This window comes from Temnothorax curvispinosus, unplaced genomic scaffold, assembly GCF_003070985.1.
Source record: "Temnothorax curvispinosus isolate PA1 unplaced genomic scaffold, ASM307098v1 QBEX01012335.1, whole genome shotgun sequence".
In the NCBI taxonomy this organism is placed as follows: Eukaryota; Metazoa; Arthropoda; class Insecta; order Hymenoptera; family Formicidae; genus Temnothorax; species Temnothorax curvispinosus.
The window spans coordinates 1-18,612 of NW_020222115.1; the positions used below are offsets into that span (position 1 = coordinate 1).

General features: G+C 31.8%; 2 protein-coding genes across 2 annotated transcripts in view; both read left to right on the forward strand.

The window, feature by feature from the left end:
* Positions 1–5,136: 5,136 nt before the first annotated feature.
* LOC112462376 lies at positions 5,137–9,299 on the forward strand (the record flags this gene model as incomplete). Its single annotated transcript, XM_025028110.1, has 7 exons — positions 5,137–5,335; positions 5,538–5,951; positions 6,704–6,914; positions 7,009–7,115; positions 7,213–7,358; positions 8,730–8,842; positions 8,917–9,299. Coding segments are annotated over 7 exons (1,573 nt in total), but the record flags the coding sequence as incomplete, so codon positions are not given.
* Positions 9,300–16,002: 6,703 nt separating this feature from the next.
* The window catches only part of LOC112462380 (alkaline phosphatase 4-like), a 6,002-nt gene continuing 3,392 nt past the window's right edge, over positions 16,003–18,612 (forward strand). Inside the window, exons 1-3 of the mRNA XM_025028113.1 lie at positions 16,003–16,096; positions 16,902–17,122; positions 17,554–17,746. Of these exons, the coding sequence (XP_024883881.1) occupies positions 16,012–16,096; positions 16,902–17,122; positions 17,554–17,746 (499 nt within the window). The 5' untranslated portion in view covers positions 16,003–16,011. The remainder of the gene's footprint in view (positions 16,097–16,901; positions 17,123–17,553; positions 17,747–18,612) is intronic.

Sequence of the window (18,612 nt, forward strand, 5' to 3'; positions counted from 1 at the left end):
AAAAAAAATGTTTTATTAAAAGTTCAGTTTACTATATATAATTAATTTTTAATTATATTATTGTATAAATGGCTCACGGAAGATTGAGCGATTATTCAAAAAATGTCAGTTATTGCTTATTTCAATTAACATTCATAGAACCAATGCGATGCAATCAATGTTTCACACTATTAAAGGATTACAGGACTCTGACAGAAGTAAAAATTAGGAAAAATTTGGGTCGCGAATTGTAAAAAGTTATAAATTAATAGAAGTATGAAATTGTTGTTACATATGTTTATCAAGTACATTTAATATGCACAATATCTTGGTATAAAAAATTGTATTTTATAGTGAGTATTAACATCATTGTGTCCGATTTTTAGAATAACATTTTCTTAAATTGTAACGATAACTTGAGAACGTTATTCGGTTAATTTCATATTTGACACAAATGTTTACCATAATTGTCTACAAATCAGTTCACAGAGGCTTTTCGCAAATTTTATAACCATTAGTTATTTATTTATTTTACAAGTTCGAATTTTTTAGTACTATTGTGTATTAAGAGTAACTGTAAAAAATTTCATGCAAATCGGTTTACTAGTTTCCGAGATATTTCTGGTATACCGATTTTTAAAACACTGTTTCGAGAAAATTGCGTTTAAAGTTTTACGTGACAATGACACTAATTAATAGCGTTTTTCATTAGCAGAACTAGTGCACACTTAGTGCACATTAAAGCCGTTGCACACTGATTTAATCTTTAATATTTAAAGTAAAATGCAAATATTTTGATTGATAAAATAGCCAATATATATTTCACCAAACAGTACAGTAAAGAATATTGAGGCTTTCGTGACTTAACCCGTTTATATTAAACATACACTTTACGTTGATTTGTGTACGACGGCTTTAATGTGCACTGATGAGTGCACATCAGTTCTGCCAAAGGAAAACGCTATAATAATAGCTGCATGCTGTGGATAAATTGTTAAATAAAATTATTTTTTATCTTACGCAGCATCGTTGATGCCTGGGCAATAGAATACTTCTTCCTTTAACGAGCAGCCTTTTCGTTATCCCCTTTTTACTCTTTGCGTTTTGTTCATACGTCTTTCGACGAACTCTGCGCGAAACGTTTCCAGACCTATGTTTATAGAAACTTTTTTCTCCACATTCAATTTCTTATAAGACCCTGTAGTTTTATTGACCTGACCAGCGACACCCTGGCATATCAAAATAATTTTCAAATTTATTGTTACTATTGGAAAGAAAAACATAATGTTATATAGAATAAATTGCATAATGTTAAAAGCAAAGCGAATAATTACTCATTAAAAACGCTTCTTTATTCTATTGATTGTTTAAGATGCCTACGTACGGTTTTTCTTGAATACAGATAATTTCCGACTCTAATGCTATGACACAATGGAATCGAAATCCGTAAAAGGGAGACCATTGATTTTCAAGAACTCGAAACATATCTGTAAATTCGAATACAGCATGATTAAAAATAAAACGTGCATTATTAGACGTTTTAATTACGCTAAAATTTAAACTGTTATAGTCGTGTATATTGTTAACAAAGAAAAACAATATTTTTGATGTGTGCTTAAAAAGTAGTAAATTAAATTGTTTAAAATATTGCAGTTATAAAATTATCTTTGAAAAAAGTAAATATTTGAATATTAGATAGGATATCATTTTATTGTATGATATAAGCAAAACGTATAATTACTCATCAAGTACGACTGTCTATTACTATTATTTTTGTTTAAATAAGTGAACAGGCAAACACGGTATTCTTGACTTTGACGTTCTGCGGAAGGATCCATAATATAATCCGCTAAAGTTGAAGTGCTTGATCTGCATAAAAATGTGATGTGATTAAAAGTAAAAAAGTACGATAATAAAAATGTTTATACTTGTACGTTATATTCATGTAACTCTCTTGGTTTCAGAAACATCGCTCAATCGATCAAAGTTCGAGCTAATTCAATGCAAGACATTAATAATATAGAAAGATTTTGTGAGAACAAGACGTTCTCTTCATTTTAATTTACACTAACTAAAATATGACGTTTTTTTCATCATAATCTATGTTAAGTAAAATCATTCAGTTACTTTAATTACAATTTACGATAACTTAACAAACGTTTGTCATTGCTCAATTTAAGGAAATCTTCACTGTAATTCATTCCATCAGAATTTCAGTTAACACCTGTTTAACGCATCTAGCCAAAGCATTGTTAAATTTCGTTGATATTTGTATAATTAATCAAAAGAGATTATTTAGAATACTTAGAGATTGTCTGTGATTTTTAACATATTGTGCATGTTCTGACATGATATTTGACTATTGTGCATGCTCTGTTGTGATAATTCCATAATTTTCATGCCTTGATATGTTTACATATGTTAAGATATATTCTGATAAACTAAATTAATATTTTGTACATGCTTCTTCAAACAGAACACAAAGATAATAGTTTATTTCTTATAAATACAATTTAATTCTATTCCGTTCATTCATTCTTTTATAGTTTAGTGTAATTAACAACTCAGAGATAAACAAGAACTTCATCTTCTTCTTATCAGAATATATCTGTTTGAATTTATTTATGATATATATACATATATATCATAAATATACATACATGTATATATATATATATATATATATATATATATATATATATATATATTTAATTATGTATAATTTTAAACGTTGATAACTCATGCTGCATTTTACTCACTTATTTATAAAAAAAGTGTTCGAATAATTATAAACGAATTATTGATCTCAATTGGTATTGCCCTCTCCCTTTCTCGTACAGTTCAATGCAGAGCCCTTCAGCACCCTCCCCTCCCATACCACTTGCAACTACCGACGGTGTTCCCGCTGGTTCTGCCTGCACCTTATATACGGATGGAGAAAAACCTCGGTAAGCACCAAACAATAATTATTTTATACAATAAAAGCAGCTTCATCTTTATCTATTATTTATCAAATTTTAAAGTTTAGTAAAATATGAAAGTTCTTGTTTTAAAATTATATTCCTTTGAACCAATAATAAGAAATAATTATTCTATTTCTATGTTATGAGGACAGCTTTCAGAGTAGCGTTTGTTAGCAACAAATATGGGCGAAAGAAGATATAAAAAAAATTCAGAGAGTTGTTGGAAAACACAGAATTTGAAGAGACAGAATTAGAACCGTCTTGGATTGAATAAAAGGAAGCGACAAGGGCAACTCAGAAGAATGAGATAATTATAAAGAACGAGAATGGGAGAAAAAGAGATGGTGGAATAGAAAAATGCCTAGACAGAAAAAGAGAATTCAGCTTCATCACTTGCACACAACGAACTTGGATCATATTTGATATTTGGGAGAAAGATAGAGAAAGAAGAAGATCAATCTAAATAAAAATCCAATAAATGTAGTAAATGTTGCAGAAACATTGCAAGGAACAAAGAATATATATATATGTATTTCAATAAATATGTTGACTTCATTTTTATTCATCGTGATGTTCTATTGATTGTCATTCAAATTATTACGAACACCAAATGATAAACTTGATAATTGTATAAGCTTTGCATTATTCTATGTAAATGTTTTCTGTATGTATTATATGCAATTGTTGTACAGGGTGTCTCGGGATTTATCCGACAAACTGCGAGAGCATATTTTACGACTAAAAATAAGAAAAATATGTTAGATATATTAACCCTTTAATGGTAAGACTTTTTAGAACGTATCTAGGAAGGTGAGATCGGATCCGACCTAATGCTCTGTTTTGTTCATTTTTCATCTAATTAATGTACAAAATGAGTAAATAATAACATAAAACTCATTCCTCTATTTATAATTTATATTTAAAAAATACAATAAAGTTCACTAATTTGATAGCAATGTGGCTTCTCAGAACGTATCTGGGAAGATGAGGTCGGATCCGACCCGGCCCCTGAGATTTGCTCTGACATAAGCAAGAAATTGGAAGGACATGTCACTCACCTGCATAAACGATCTTGAGATTAAGACGCAATTATAGTAAATGAATGGAAAATAGTAGTAGATTAGCCAAAACCTTGTTTGTTGTGCGTTGACCTAAGTCTAAGTTTACGTACGAGTCTAAGTATGTAATCAGCACATAACGTATAACGTGTTACGAACGTTCTTGCCGGAGAACCTAATTCTATCCAATGCGCAATAGTTTATAAAATATTAGTGTTTAACAATTTTTTTATATATCTGTGATAAGTGAACCATGTTTATGCAAAGAAGTTGCAGATAGATACCCAAAAACGTGTGCACATTGTGACCATAATATCGATAGTGCACAAATTGAAAGTTTCGACACCAAAAATTAATTGTCATAATATTGTCATAATGTCATAATTAATTGTCATAATTGTCATAATATGTAATGTATTTTTGTTAATTGTGATGTATTTTGTTTGCAATATTATTATAATTCCATTATATTTATTTATTTATTTATATTATTTACATTATTATAATATTAAGGTAATGCGACTTTCGCGAGTCTTCTCGAGATGTTTAACAATAAATAGAAACAAAAACGCTTGTAGAGACGGCAAGAAATGCCGTGGTAGCCAATAAAATTTTTGGTTTTTGGTTTTTCCGAAAAAAACCACGTCGATTGGCTATCACATCGACATATAGTATGAACTATGCAATCCCTACATGAAAGCCTTCAAAAAGTGTCCAGTAAAATTTAGACAAAGAGTAGGGAACAAGGTAAAGGTTAATACGCTACAGGGTAGAAAAAGAGCTTGACCCCGACCAGTCACTATTTCTTTTTTTCGACCGGTGAGTCACCGGTCATATTTTTCTATACCTGAGCACAGTTCATGCTCTATGTCGATGAGCTACCACGTGCTTACCACGTCCCTTCTCGCCGCGTGGCAAGTGTTTACGCATTCTGACATTCTGTGTGCAAGTGTGTAGGAGCAAAAAGTCGAAAGAGTAGCGTCAGTAGTTGAGCACGTGGTGCTACGATGCCATATATGTAAGAAGATATTCGACAGACGTATGAATGAAAGTAAGTAGTGCAATTGTTACTGCGTTTACTTCAGAGAGCACGTTTGAATGCACATTTATCGCATTGATAACATGTACTGTTTTAGAATGAAAAATAACAGCAATGAAAGCGGGAAACCGCGCGAAACAGTGACATTGATTCTCAAAGAGAAGCAATTCGAGGTTGAAAAGCAAAAATTGATGAACAAGAGTCAGTATTTTTCCGCGCTTTTGTCTGAAAACTTTTTAGAATATGAACAAACAGAACATGTTATAAACTATAATATTTCCTGGATTTCGCTGCAGGTAAGCAAATTCTAATTCTTGTCTGTGTTCATAGGAAAGAAATCGCTTTTTGTAACATTTACGTTACATCGTATTTGTTACATCAAAATTTTTAACAAAATGCATGTTTTTATTGTTTTTAATAGACAAATGTATATAGAAATTACCCTGAGATTTATCGTACATTATCTCATTGTGAAATAGAGACTTAATAATTTTGCAGGATTTCATTGATTGGATTCATTACGACATCAGAATTTTATTTAAATCTGCTGCAAACTATAATTCTGAAAACCTGGTTGATCATCTCTTGACTCTGTTGGAATTAAGCGTTCTATTTGGAGCAGATAACTTAACAGATAACTTAATAAACGATCTAACCGACAGAAATGAAAGACACTCATTTATGTCACCAAAATATGCGATTAAAATTTGGTTAATGGCACAAAAACTGAATATTAACGTGCTACGAGATCTTTCTTTGGCTCTTTGCTTAGATCGTTTCGATCAATTGCCAGTCAATTTAATTTATGAGTTGTCGAGGGAAAATTTTTTGAAGTTAATAGGAAACATTAATGTAAGAGCTACAGAGACTTATTTGTTTCATATTATAAATCAGTGGAAAAACCATCATCGTGTGAGTATGTTATGTTGAAAAATAACATTAGAGTAAAATAATTTTAGCAATAATACAGGAATTATAAACCTTCTTTTATCTCCAATTAGATTCCGACGAAAACAATCTTTTTTAATTTCGGTCGAAACCGGAAACGAATATTCGCTTATGCATCAATTTTGGCCGAAATCGAAACCAAAAACCGAAACTTTCATGGAAATTTTGAAAAAGACGTATTTATACGCGCACACATCTACCTATACTGTACAGGGTGTTCCAGATTAAGCCAATAAAACTTCAGGGGCTTATAGAAAATTGAATTTGAAAAAAAGTTTCTATAAGCATATAAGTCCGGAAACGCATCGTTAAAAAGTTATAGTTATACTATCCGGCGTATCCCAATTATATCACAATTATATTATTTCAATAACAAAATTTTTAAAATTTCTAAAATAAAAAAAGATTTCTTAAACAAGCCTTTAAAACATTTGTGGAAAATAAGAACACAGTTTTGGCTACGTCGCCGAAATTTCTTTTCAATTTCGGCTAAAACCGAAACCAAAATCAAATTTTCGGTTGAACTCTACCTTTACTGTATTTCAACTAAAATAGATTTCGAATTACATATACATATACATATACATATTCCCTACATATTTATTTTGTGTGCGCGTTTGTGTTCTTTTACCATATATACTATATATTATCTTCTATTAATTGTACATTAATGCATTACAATTCTATAACGAATAATAAAATCTCCTTTCTTGCAGGATTTTACAATTCCTTCAGATATTGTATTGAAAAAGGAAGCAATTTTACATGGTATTATATCTTGTGAACACAATAACCGTGAACAATATATTCATTGCTGGGATGGTGATGACTTTTTTGAGCTAACTTCATTCGAGTATCCTCCTGATATTATCGAACATTGTTCCAGTACTGGTAAACCTCTTGAAGGAATGCAGATCACTGCCAGAAGTATGCCACAGTCTGTTTTTTATTCCGTCTTATATAAAACAGTATTGTCTTATTTATTTAATTATTATAATATCTTATGTGATCTTTTTTTAAGGATACGATTTATATCTTTGTGGCGGAGAATATGGTATTGGATCAGGAACGTTTAACAAAAATGTATGGCGTTATTCTTTGATATCTAAGAAATGGATTCTTGAGACAGTGTAAATATCCTTAGATAAATGATAAGAATAAATAGATAAGTAATAATAGAATAAATAAAATATTATCTGTTAAAACCTGTTTATAAATATTTTAGTATGCCAGTTGGGAGAAGAGATATATGATTACTGTGTTTTTGAAAGACAAATTGCTGCTTGTAGGCGGTGTGAGACAGTGTAAACTACCATCGCAGACTATTGAGATCTATGATATTTATACAGGTGACTTTTTAATTATGCAACTACATAATGCGCATTTCAATAATATCATGTGCGAAGTATACGTGTAACGTCTTACCCAAGTATATATATACATATAATAATTTTAAACAAAGATTATAATATATACATTTCATACAGATTATGTGTATGATATTGCTTCTCATAATTATCAGTCATGAAATTGATGCCCTTTAAAATTATCAACCTTAAAATTATCTTTCATAGATTAAAACACATTATTTTATTATATTAATTTCTGTTTTTGTATTTAAAAAATGCGTAGGTATATGGACTAAAAGTGCAAAGGTACATACAAACTTTAATACACACTATAATTTGGGCAGGATTGTGCAGGAACATCTTTGGTTTATTCGTTTATCAGGAATAGGTAAGTAATACTCGATGTATTATACATGGTTTCCTACATGTATTATACATAGTATAATATGAATTAAACCATGATTTCAACCATGTATTAAATACGTAATACGCTAAATAATTGTTACTGCGGATGTTGCCATTATTATTACGCGATTTAAAAAAACTAACCGTGAAAAGTGTCAATATTTATGAAAAAAAAGTAAAACAAGTTTAATTATTAAATAAATTTTGAAGATATGAGTCACGGGGAGTTCGGCCGTGTCACAAATTTCATGAGAAAATGAATTTTGTAAAGTATTATAAAGACCAACGACTTTTTGCATACTTTAATTATTGCAATAAATCACTGGACCGTCGAATCAAACAACGTAATTGGTCGAAACCTTATAGTTATGGTGTATAAAGGTCTATCCAGAAAAACTTGCATAGGATTGCATTGCATTGCAGAAAAACTGCATTCCGATATTCACTATTCATTGCCAGTACTGAAAATCTATAATTTACGTTATGTATACACTATAGATTTTCAATACTGGCAGTGAATATCCGAACGCAGGCTAGGTGCATAAGCATATGTATAAAGAAATGGTATGGTCCACTTCCTCATGCACATGTATATGGATCAATCAATTTATGTTTATGCGCTATGCAAATTTGTCTGGATATACCATAATACATTTCCTACGTTTTTATATGTATTATACATGAAAATGTATAAGAAATTATTCAAAATGGCCAAAGATCAACCTTATTGCATACATATCAAATCGTAGAATTAATGATTCTCATTATTATTATTATTATTTATGAATTAATTTAATGTTGATCCTTAAAATTACCTTTTATTGATTAAAATATATTTTATTATATATTAATTTTTTTCTTTTGTATTTAAACAATAAATAGGTATTATGCCGCCGCCACCAATACCTGATGTTCACTTTACCAGCGTTACTGAACATTTCATTTTTAGTGATACGTTAATTATATATCAATCACCTTATTTCTATCAATATTTTCCTGATAAGGATATATGGGAAGTAAAATCTTATAGGAATCTTTATGAAGAGCTTACCTTTATTAATACGCCAATACTGGCTCTTGAAACCAAGTCATGCTACATTGGTAAATATTACAATTTATGCACTTAGTATGTGTGAAAGTAACTTAAAGTTTACATTATATAATATGTATTGCAGATGTTGACCAAGATGAAATGGTTTTAAAAATTGTCACAGAGACATGTAACGTGGAAGGTTGTAATAACATAATAAAGACCTATCCTGGCTATTCTAAATCAATCCTTGAAGAAAAGAAGAATATGGATGGATCCTTCTTTCTAACTACATTCTTTCGCGAGCCATTCCATGGCGAGCCATTCCATGGCGAGCGACCAGCTGGATTATTATCTGCAGATCACATAATACGCAACAAGACGTTACACTTGCATAGTATTTCTATTCAAGATCCAAAAAAGTTCCGTTCCTTGTGCTTTACCAGCAAAAACTCAATTAAAAGATTTTTTAATCTTAATCTACTTCATCCAGCTCATTTGCACACAACGAACTTGGATCATATTTGATTTATGTAACTCATTGATTAAATGTTCAATTATTTGATACATCTGTCAGACAGAAAGAGGAAGAAACAGGTCAAATAAAAATCCAGAAAATATAGTAAATTGCAGAAACATTACAAAAAACGGAGAGTATTATACTTATATATTCCAATAAATATGTGTACTGTATATTTTTATTCATCGTGATATTTTATTGATTGTCATATTATTCAAGTTGTTGCAAATACTATAAATAAATAAATTTAATAATTGTATAAGCTTTGGGGATTACTCTATGTAGTTATCCTTTATTTGATTCTTCCTAGATATGTTTGTAAGTTAAGCATCGCAATTTTCATCTTTGATACTCCTTTATTTCACTTTGGTCCTCCATTTATTCTTCTTACGTAACCGTTTCTTCTTCTCTTCCTCGATCCTTCTTCGATAAACTTCTCTTTCCTTCTCGCTCCATTTTTTCTTCGGTTTTTGTTCTTCTATCATTACACGTTATCAACTATAATATTTCCCCGATTTTGCTGCAAGTAAGCAAATTTTAATTTTTGTATTTGTGTTCACAGAAAAGAAATCGCTTTTGTACGTACAAAACGTTGTTTTTCTTTGTGTAACGTATTTGTGTGACATCAAAATTCTTAATAAAATGAATGTTTTTAATAAACAAATGTACATAAAAATTGCATCGGGTTTTATCGGCATAAATTATTTTATTGAATATTATTAATGTGCTACGAGATATATATCCTTTGGCATTTTGCTTAGATTGTTTCAATCAACTGCTACTCAATTCAATTTGTGAGTTATCGAGGGAACATTTTCTGAAGTTAATTGGAAACATTAAATGTAGGAGCTACAAAGACTCATTTGCTTGATATTACACAAAAGTGGACGGACCATCATCAGACGAAAATATTACCTATATATTCAAAAATAACATTTAGAGTAATATACTATTAGAAATAGACAGAACTATACACTCAGAGAAAAAATGTGTACCAGCAACTAGAAATTTGTGGACAAATAGCGCCTCAACTATGTATTATAAAGTTGTGAAAACAACAATAAATAAGTTATATAAACTAAGAAAATATAATAAGAGGTATTATTTGACCCATAGAGATATCTCTTATATCTCTATGATTTGACCAAATTGACGTTACGTTTAATGCCGTACTATTACATTAGTTCATTCCTCAACGTTTCGACACTCCGTTTTGTGTCCTTATCAAGAGTACTAAAAACAACGAAATCATGTTACATAAAATAATATCTCGCACAAAGAACAAGAACGTAGAAAAGAAGAATATATACCTATTTCATAGAGATTAGCCGCACGTAATTTCATTGCAGTTTTAGCACTTTGTCAAATTTCAATGATATAAATATTAATCTAAAAAAACCGCGATCCATCCTCATATTAATAGTGTGATGTAGAACCGGATTAAGAAATAATCAGAACGGAGACATGCTAATAATACAATCTGAGAGAACTTGGACGCCGTATCGATTCGTCCCAGCGAAAGCCACACGTCGCGAGGGGACTTAGAAGATTTTTGCTCGAGCGGCGCCGCGCCGGAGGTAACGACCGCAGCGCAAGAACAACACGTCACGAGAGGCCGACCGACTTCTCCCGGACTTCCCGGTCTAGATCCGAAGTGTTTTGCGAAAACAGTGCCACCTCTTGTAGGATGTGGTTCTTTACCACGCACTATGCTACTAATAACGGTCTTGGCAAAAGAGATGCTAAGGTTCCACTTCTAGAACTAACTTGCATTACTTGCCTTGGGAAGTATAGTGGGGACCAGTGCCCAGTCGTCCCGGAACAAAGGTCCTATCCCTCCTACTCACCTTGACCCTCGGAGATCTTGCAGTCGGACATCTTGCTCGCGGCCGACGGAGATCTTGATCGCGAGGCCGAAGACGATCGCGAAAATGATACGGGCGTCAGCTCGCAAATTCAGTTTTTACCGCACGCAAACAATATGCAGTCTCAATAGAATCACATAACAACGAACGACACGAGATTTTATTAAAAGGATTGTCAGCCTACCGCACGAACGAGCTGACGATTCAAAGTCTTCTTTCGCTCACGATCCTTCAGCGAATATTAGGATTCGCGCAATTGTCTTCGTGCTCATCTCTGAGCGTATCCCGGCACTTCAATTGGGACGATCTCGTCGAGATCGGCTGCCGAACATTGTGGTGGTTATAGAGATATCTTCCAGATATCTTGGAGTGATATATTTTGCTATGTGGAAAGTCAGGGTCGGCCGCGGGCGGCTTTTATTACGGATACTATCGGTGACTAATTGACTGGAGAAGTGGCGAGGTGATTACGAGACGCGATTTAAAGGACGCCGCTCGCTGTGCCGTGTGCTTCATTCCCGACAATGTCACACTTTAAGACGTGCATTGCCGAGACATCGTTGAATTGACGTATCGACAAGTCCAATCGAATTGACACCGTCGTGGTGATACATCGTATACCGAGTTCCTTTACGACACCTCACATTACCTCAGGTAAGTGGTAACTCGGTTTGTCATTTTCTGCGTGCAAGATTAAAACTGCATCTCGGGGTGCTTGAGGAACACGTGAGAAGATTCGAACAATCAAGCTTGCTGAAAAGGGAGCGAGGTAGGAACTAGGTCGGCCAGCGACCCCGTTCGAATGTATACACGTTAATATCGTCAATCCGTATCGTCTTTCAAATAATGATCTGAAAAATTGTCAATTTAATCTCGCGATAGATTTGATAAAAATAAATAACCGGGAAATTTACCGAATTATTACAAGCCGAATTGATTTAAGCTATTATTAGCGAGTTAAGTAATAATACAGAGCTAATTATCTTCCCAAACTTGGAAAATAATAAAATACATTTATTTCTATTCCATTTAAATGAAATAGGTATAATACAATTTCTTAAACATTCTAATTTTTATAAAAGAAAAAATAGAAGACACTTAATGCAATTAACAATTAAAAATAAGAACTATCTTGAAATTCGAAGTATAGGCTCCAATGGAAATACACAAATATAGAAAACGGGCTAACTAAAAACCAAGCACGGTAAATAATGCTCAAAAGTTTTATTTTTATTTCTATCTTAAAATTATCCGATTATCAAAAAATGATTTAAAATTACTGTACACACGGCATGAATATTATCATATAATTTAATAGATATTTATAATAATTATAATGTGAGATATCTTAACACATACACACCTATATTATTGCTTAATGTCCAAGTATATGGAGAGGTAAAAGTCATAGTGGTGTAAATCAAATTCTTTAAAATATTGACTCGTGTGCATAGATGCAATGTATATATTGTATAGATTGCATCTATATATATGTATATATATATATATATATATATATATATATATATATGCACAGGAGTTAACATTTTTAAAAATTTAACTTACACCACTATAACTTTCATTCCTTCATAAAAAACAACACAACATATATAAAATATCATTTTTCTCTTTCTCAACTTGTTGGCAAGCAAATTGATCTTTAGGTTTTTCAAGATGTCGCATATAATAAAGTAAAGATAATTATGGTCAGCGTGTAATTATACTTAATTATACTCAATTACATGCTGTCGTAACCAAACAATTTTCTATCAGGATAACAATACATACATTTCGCAAAGAAACTGCGAAGTTATACAATAGTTGTGTGTTTTACTTAAAAAACGGAAAATTACAAACAGAATTGTGGGTGAAGTACTTGCAAGCGTTTGTAAACGTGGGAAAAGTGTGCAAGAAGAATCGCAAAGCCGATGGAGCCAGGACTTTTCGGTATAAGTAGGATACATTTGTCATTATAGTAATTTTATTAGCTTAGTAACTGACTTTTATAGTTCCTCTTTATCACCTATTATGGTCGTTTAATGCAAAGCTAATGGTGTGTTAAATTAGGAATAGCTGATCGTGTCGGGTGAGCCATAATTTATGCTGACATTGCTGACTATAGTATTAGTAGAGTAAAAGACCCTATTACTAACAATATCCACATTATTGTTAATCAAATTTTAAATACTTTTTTAAATATAAAACTTATATCTTACATTATTTTATTATATTTCAATAGAATTTTAAACAAGTCTAATTAGTGTTATAGCGACTAATTGAAAATAAAAGCCAATCCACTAATTAAAAAAAAAACTTCCAGATTTTGACAAACTCATTTTTCTTCCAAGTCATTTTTATTAGTAGGGTAGATAGAAAATACCTACAAAGATGACTGATTATAGGCAAAATTTGAACAGTAAGTCTCATTGCAGTGAGTTTTTTTGATAATACACTATTGTAATTGAGCAAAAAAAAATTAAAATATTTAATAAATTATTAATTTTAACATAATTATTAAGTCAGCAGTGCTTACACTTTTTCTGTATTTTTTTCTAATACTGCCAACAGTATTATAAATATCAATCACGGAAATGCACGTAAATGGTTTTTTAATGACAAATAGATCTCGTCGTTTCCGTCTGCTTTCTACTGCAACTACTATCTTAAGATTTTTCTAATATTCTTGGAACCTTTTAACAAACATTTAAAATATTTTTCTTCCAAATAGGTTTTTTCACAATATTTCTTTTATTTTGCAATTTGTTGTCTTTTATGTTTAAAGGAAAATCACATGTCTTTCATCTTATTACGCAAAAGACTTGAAAACTGGATAAAACAAAATTAACAGAAAGAGAGTACTATATGACAAAATAAAACAATAGACAGTTTATTTTAAACGATCTATAATTCGTATTAAAATTCAAGATAGAAATCGGTTTATGATTTTATGTGTAATAAAACTGTAATACATTCGAAGAATCTCAAAATGCATACATTAAATATATATTAAAATACGTGTATATTAAAACATATATATGTTTAACATATATATTAAAATATATATTACATCAAAATACACGGCATATAAAATAATAAATAAAATTCTATTCTGAAATTTTTGACACAAATTACAAATCGTCTAAAGTGGGTTTAAAATGCCGACATAAGAAACAGAAGAAAAGATAAGTCATCCTCTTTTTACAATTATCTAATTTAGTAGATAGAAACATGCACACGTAAAAAAACGCCAGTGTTCGAAATCGAACTGCTGCCAGAATGATAGCAGAATTTCTCGAGCAACGTAATCGGATTATTTCGAATATTTCAAGCTAAATGTATTCTCGTTTCGAAGAATAAGTGCCGTGTCTCCGAGAAGTTGCGAGAGATCATAAACAGTGTCACGCCATTTCCGCGTGTACCGATACGCTCCCTTTGTCTCGGGAACCTCTAAAGCGAGAGGTAAACGCTCGGCACAAAGGGAGAGACAAATACGAAAACAGCTGATCGGTCATCGGCCCCAGGGACTGCTGAAATTGTCAAGTGACGTACGTCTCGGGGTGTCGATTGCCGATTGGCCCAGCGAAATTTCGGAGCGCGAACGGGGGGGCGGAGTGCGAGCTGATAAAAGCTCCGGCCCTCCGCGCGCCGAGGAACATTCGTTTTCCGAGTTATATCGAGAAAAAAGGTAATAATTGCTATCGACGACGATACCGAATTAGCGAGCGATTACGATTCCGCGTCTCGTGTTTGACTTATTCGGTCGGTCTCAAAGCGCTTTTTTCGCTGCTCTCGGGATTCAGCTCGTGCTTCGAGTGACGGCTCTCTCCGCGCGCATTCGCCCGCGAAAATAATATCGATTAAGAATTGTAAAATAGCTGTAAATAACGTTTATAGTAATTATAGACTTTCGTTATAAAAGGATAAACTCTTCATTGACCTTTGAATTTTAAATCCCCAGACCCATTCGCGCACAGCCAGTAACACGATAAAATCCAGCTAGTAACATATTTTCTTGAAAATTCTCAAGAATTAATTATGTGTACATAGTTTATTCACATTTAAGTTAGTCTCAGTTTAATGATTTAAAGATCATTAATAAATTATTGACATACAGTTTGCATGAAACAAAGAGAATTATCAATAAGAATTTTTATTCGACCTAACTGGCCAAATTTATTAATTATAATCGTCACGACATTCCAACCATTAATTTTGGCCCTTCTTAAGTGGAAATCTAATAAATAAGTTATAAAATTAGTAATGTAGTAATGCAGGAATCAAAACTTCTATCGTTCGCTATTGAGTGCTATGTTACTCTTTTAATACTATTTTCAAAAGTTTTATAAAGTTGAGACATTGTTATATGTATTACTTTACCGTCTATATGACACACATGGAACATCTTTCAGATTTATGACAATTGTTTTGGTGCAATGTCATGACTAGTGAAATGTTTGTTGAAGGCTGCATTGTACTAATTTTATGGCTCAGATTTACACTTAAGAAAGATCAAAGCAAATGATTACAACGATTAACGGTTATAATTAATAAACATGACCAGTGAGTCGAGTAAAAATCTTTATTGTTAACTATTCACTGGCAAACTAAAGTTTCTGATTTGGTTTGAAAAGAATTATGTAAGAACCTAATCAGAAAAATGTACTATTAAAATAATAAGAATAATTGAATCAACATTTCTAAATTTAAAAAAACAATAATTTAATAATAACTTTGACAATGAACAATAAATATAATTTTACTCATCACTGATAATAAGATACGAAAAGGAAAATTTCTCTCTATAGAATATAATAATGATGAATTTTTTATTTATTGTAGAAAAAAAACATTCACAATGAAGCACTACGTTCTATTACTTTGCATTGTGGCAGTTCTTCGAGATTCCGAAGCGCTACGTAAAGGATCCACGGATTATGAAGGTTTGTTATTTAATCGTCATACTATAAAATAATTGACATATATTCAAATTAGATGTCAAAGTTCTCTTACATAAGTATCACAAACATAAGTTTTAGATTTCATGTTCTTCAAATTTTTCATAATTATGATATTAATAAGCATATGTCCGTTGTAAATTTTAAACGTGTCTATAAATATATAAAAGAATCTCAAAATACTTTTACGTCATTCATTGATAAATTTCTGGGAAAAAAGCAGATTGCTTTGATCGATCAAATCAAAGTTACGTAAATTTTGTCTTATTATAAAAAATCGATAAAATAATATGCGAAGTTCGGCCTTCATCGATCAGTATCGATACTATATGCCTGAGGTTTTTCTGCATCGATATTGTTTTGTTAAATAACAAGCTGTTTATGTGTTATTGCAAAGTTATAAGTGTCGAGATATATCTCACAAAATAGTTTATGTTAATACAAAATTGTTCATTGATAACAACATTATTATTTTAATTTCCAAATTCTATCCTGCAATGTTCTAGGAAATCAATAAGCACACGGCGCAAATGTCTTAAACTTAATTTACACATACTGATTAGTAACTTAACTTTGATCGAATTTTACTTTATCTTTTTTTATATGTATCGTAGATAAAACTACATTTTAGATAGTAGTTATTAAGAGATAATGGAAGACTTCTCATTATTCCTTTAAATATTTTTTTCAATATTTTTAAATTTTCGGTTTTAATTCCGTCCTATCCGTTCTACCACGATCAATCGATTGTATTTCTTGGCATCAAAGCGAAATTCTGATTTCTTATCAGATATGTCCTTCTGGCTGAAGTCCGGCCAAGAGACCCTGCACAGAATCCTGTCGGAGCAGAAAAACGAGAATCGTGCCAAAAACGTGATCATCTTCATCGGGGATGGTATGGGTCTGTCCACCATTACGTCCGGTCGAATCTATATAGGTCAGCTCAATGGCCAAAGCGGTGAAGAATACCAACTCGCGTTCGAGAAATTCTCCAACGCCGGCCTCGCCAAGGTAAGACATTCAAATTGCATCGATTGTGCCTTCAATCTCGACGGGGCGATCTCGAGGCGCAACGATATTGGGAAATCCCGTCACGTTAAGCCTCTTAATTCTGCGCCTTTGATAAAGGCGCCGCGTCTACCCTCGACAAGAAAATACGACAAACACGATGTTCGTGAGAATTTGTTAACTTGAAAATTTTCATGAGAATTTGTTAACTTATATCACGCCTCTACATTGACGTAATATATTTTATCACGCTATCGGGAAAAAAAAACGTGACAACGATTACAATATATCGGTCGAATCTCGTGCTTCGAAAATTTCGATTGATGCCGATAATGTACGATAGATTATTTCCTTAAACCGAACACTCGTTATCGGTTATCGAAATTGCATCACACGTTAAATATAAATATCTCACAATTATCATAAATTTGTAGACTTACAACGTAGACAAACAAGTACCGGATTCGGCAGGGACGGCAACTGCTATATTTTCTGGCGTGAAAACCAAATACAGGGTTATTGGACTGGATGCCAGAGCTGAATATGGCAAATGTGATAAGAAAATCAACGCATTAAGCAAAGTCACCACGGTAGCTGACTGGGCACAGCAATCCGGCATGGATACTGGTGAGAGCTTTGACCTTTGAAAACTATAATATAATATCTTTTTTCTCCATTAACTAAAAGATTTAAGATTGTCTACACCTTCTAGTTTTGCACGAATTATTTCTCATAAGATTATCTCATTCTCTCTGGAGTCATTAGCTTAGAATTATTTATGAAGCTGTAAGAAAATAATTTTAGGCAAGGAAGTTTTTATGATTGAACATATCGTCTGCATTATAAGCAACCATACCGAAAAAAAATCTCAAGCTAACTAAGAACTCGGCTGTGACAATAGAGCTGCTATTACTCGCCGTTTGAAACTTCATTCGGTCGACAAATTTCAAGTGTATAATCAATAATAGTCATTCAACACAGTCAGATCAAACCTTGACATAAATGTGCTTCAGATTTAAGTATTTCAAATATTCTTGGAAAGTAGAAACCGATCGGAAAAAACAGATCGGAATCTCTCATGCATCGTCGACCGCTGTTGGTTGATTACAATCTTAATTAAGCGAATTTTTCTACACGGTACGACATTGAGATAAGAAATCTATCAACTTTTATCATCAACATATAATAAGCTTAAGCGATCAAGTTTAGTATTGTACGCATGATCACATTATGTATAGATTATATTAAAAATATGATTTTACTTTTTTAATTTAATTTCATACATTTTCTTGTCGGTGGATATAATTTATTCATCGTGCATACGTAGTACATTTGATCTGTGATTATAATCGTTTAATAATACATACCTCGTATTTAATTACAATTTATATTAAACAAACAAATCTAAATTAAAATCTTGCTAATAATTCAAAGTTAATCTTATATATAATTTATATATTTGATGCTAACTTCTCTCTGGTTTAGTGAAATTA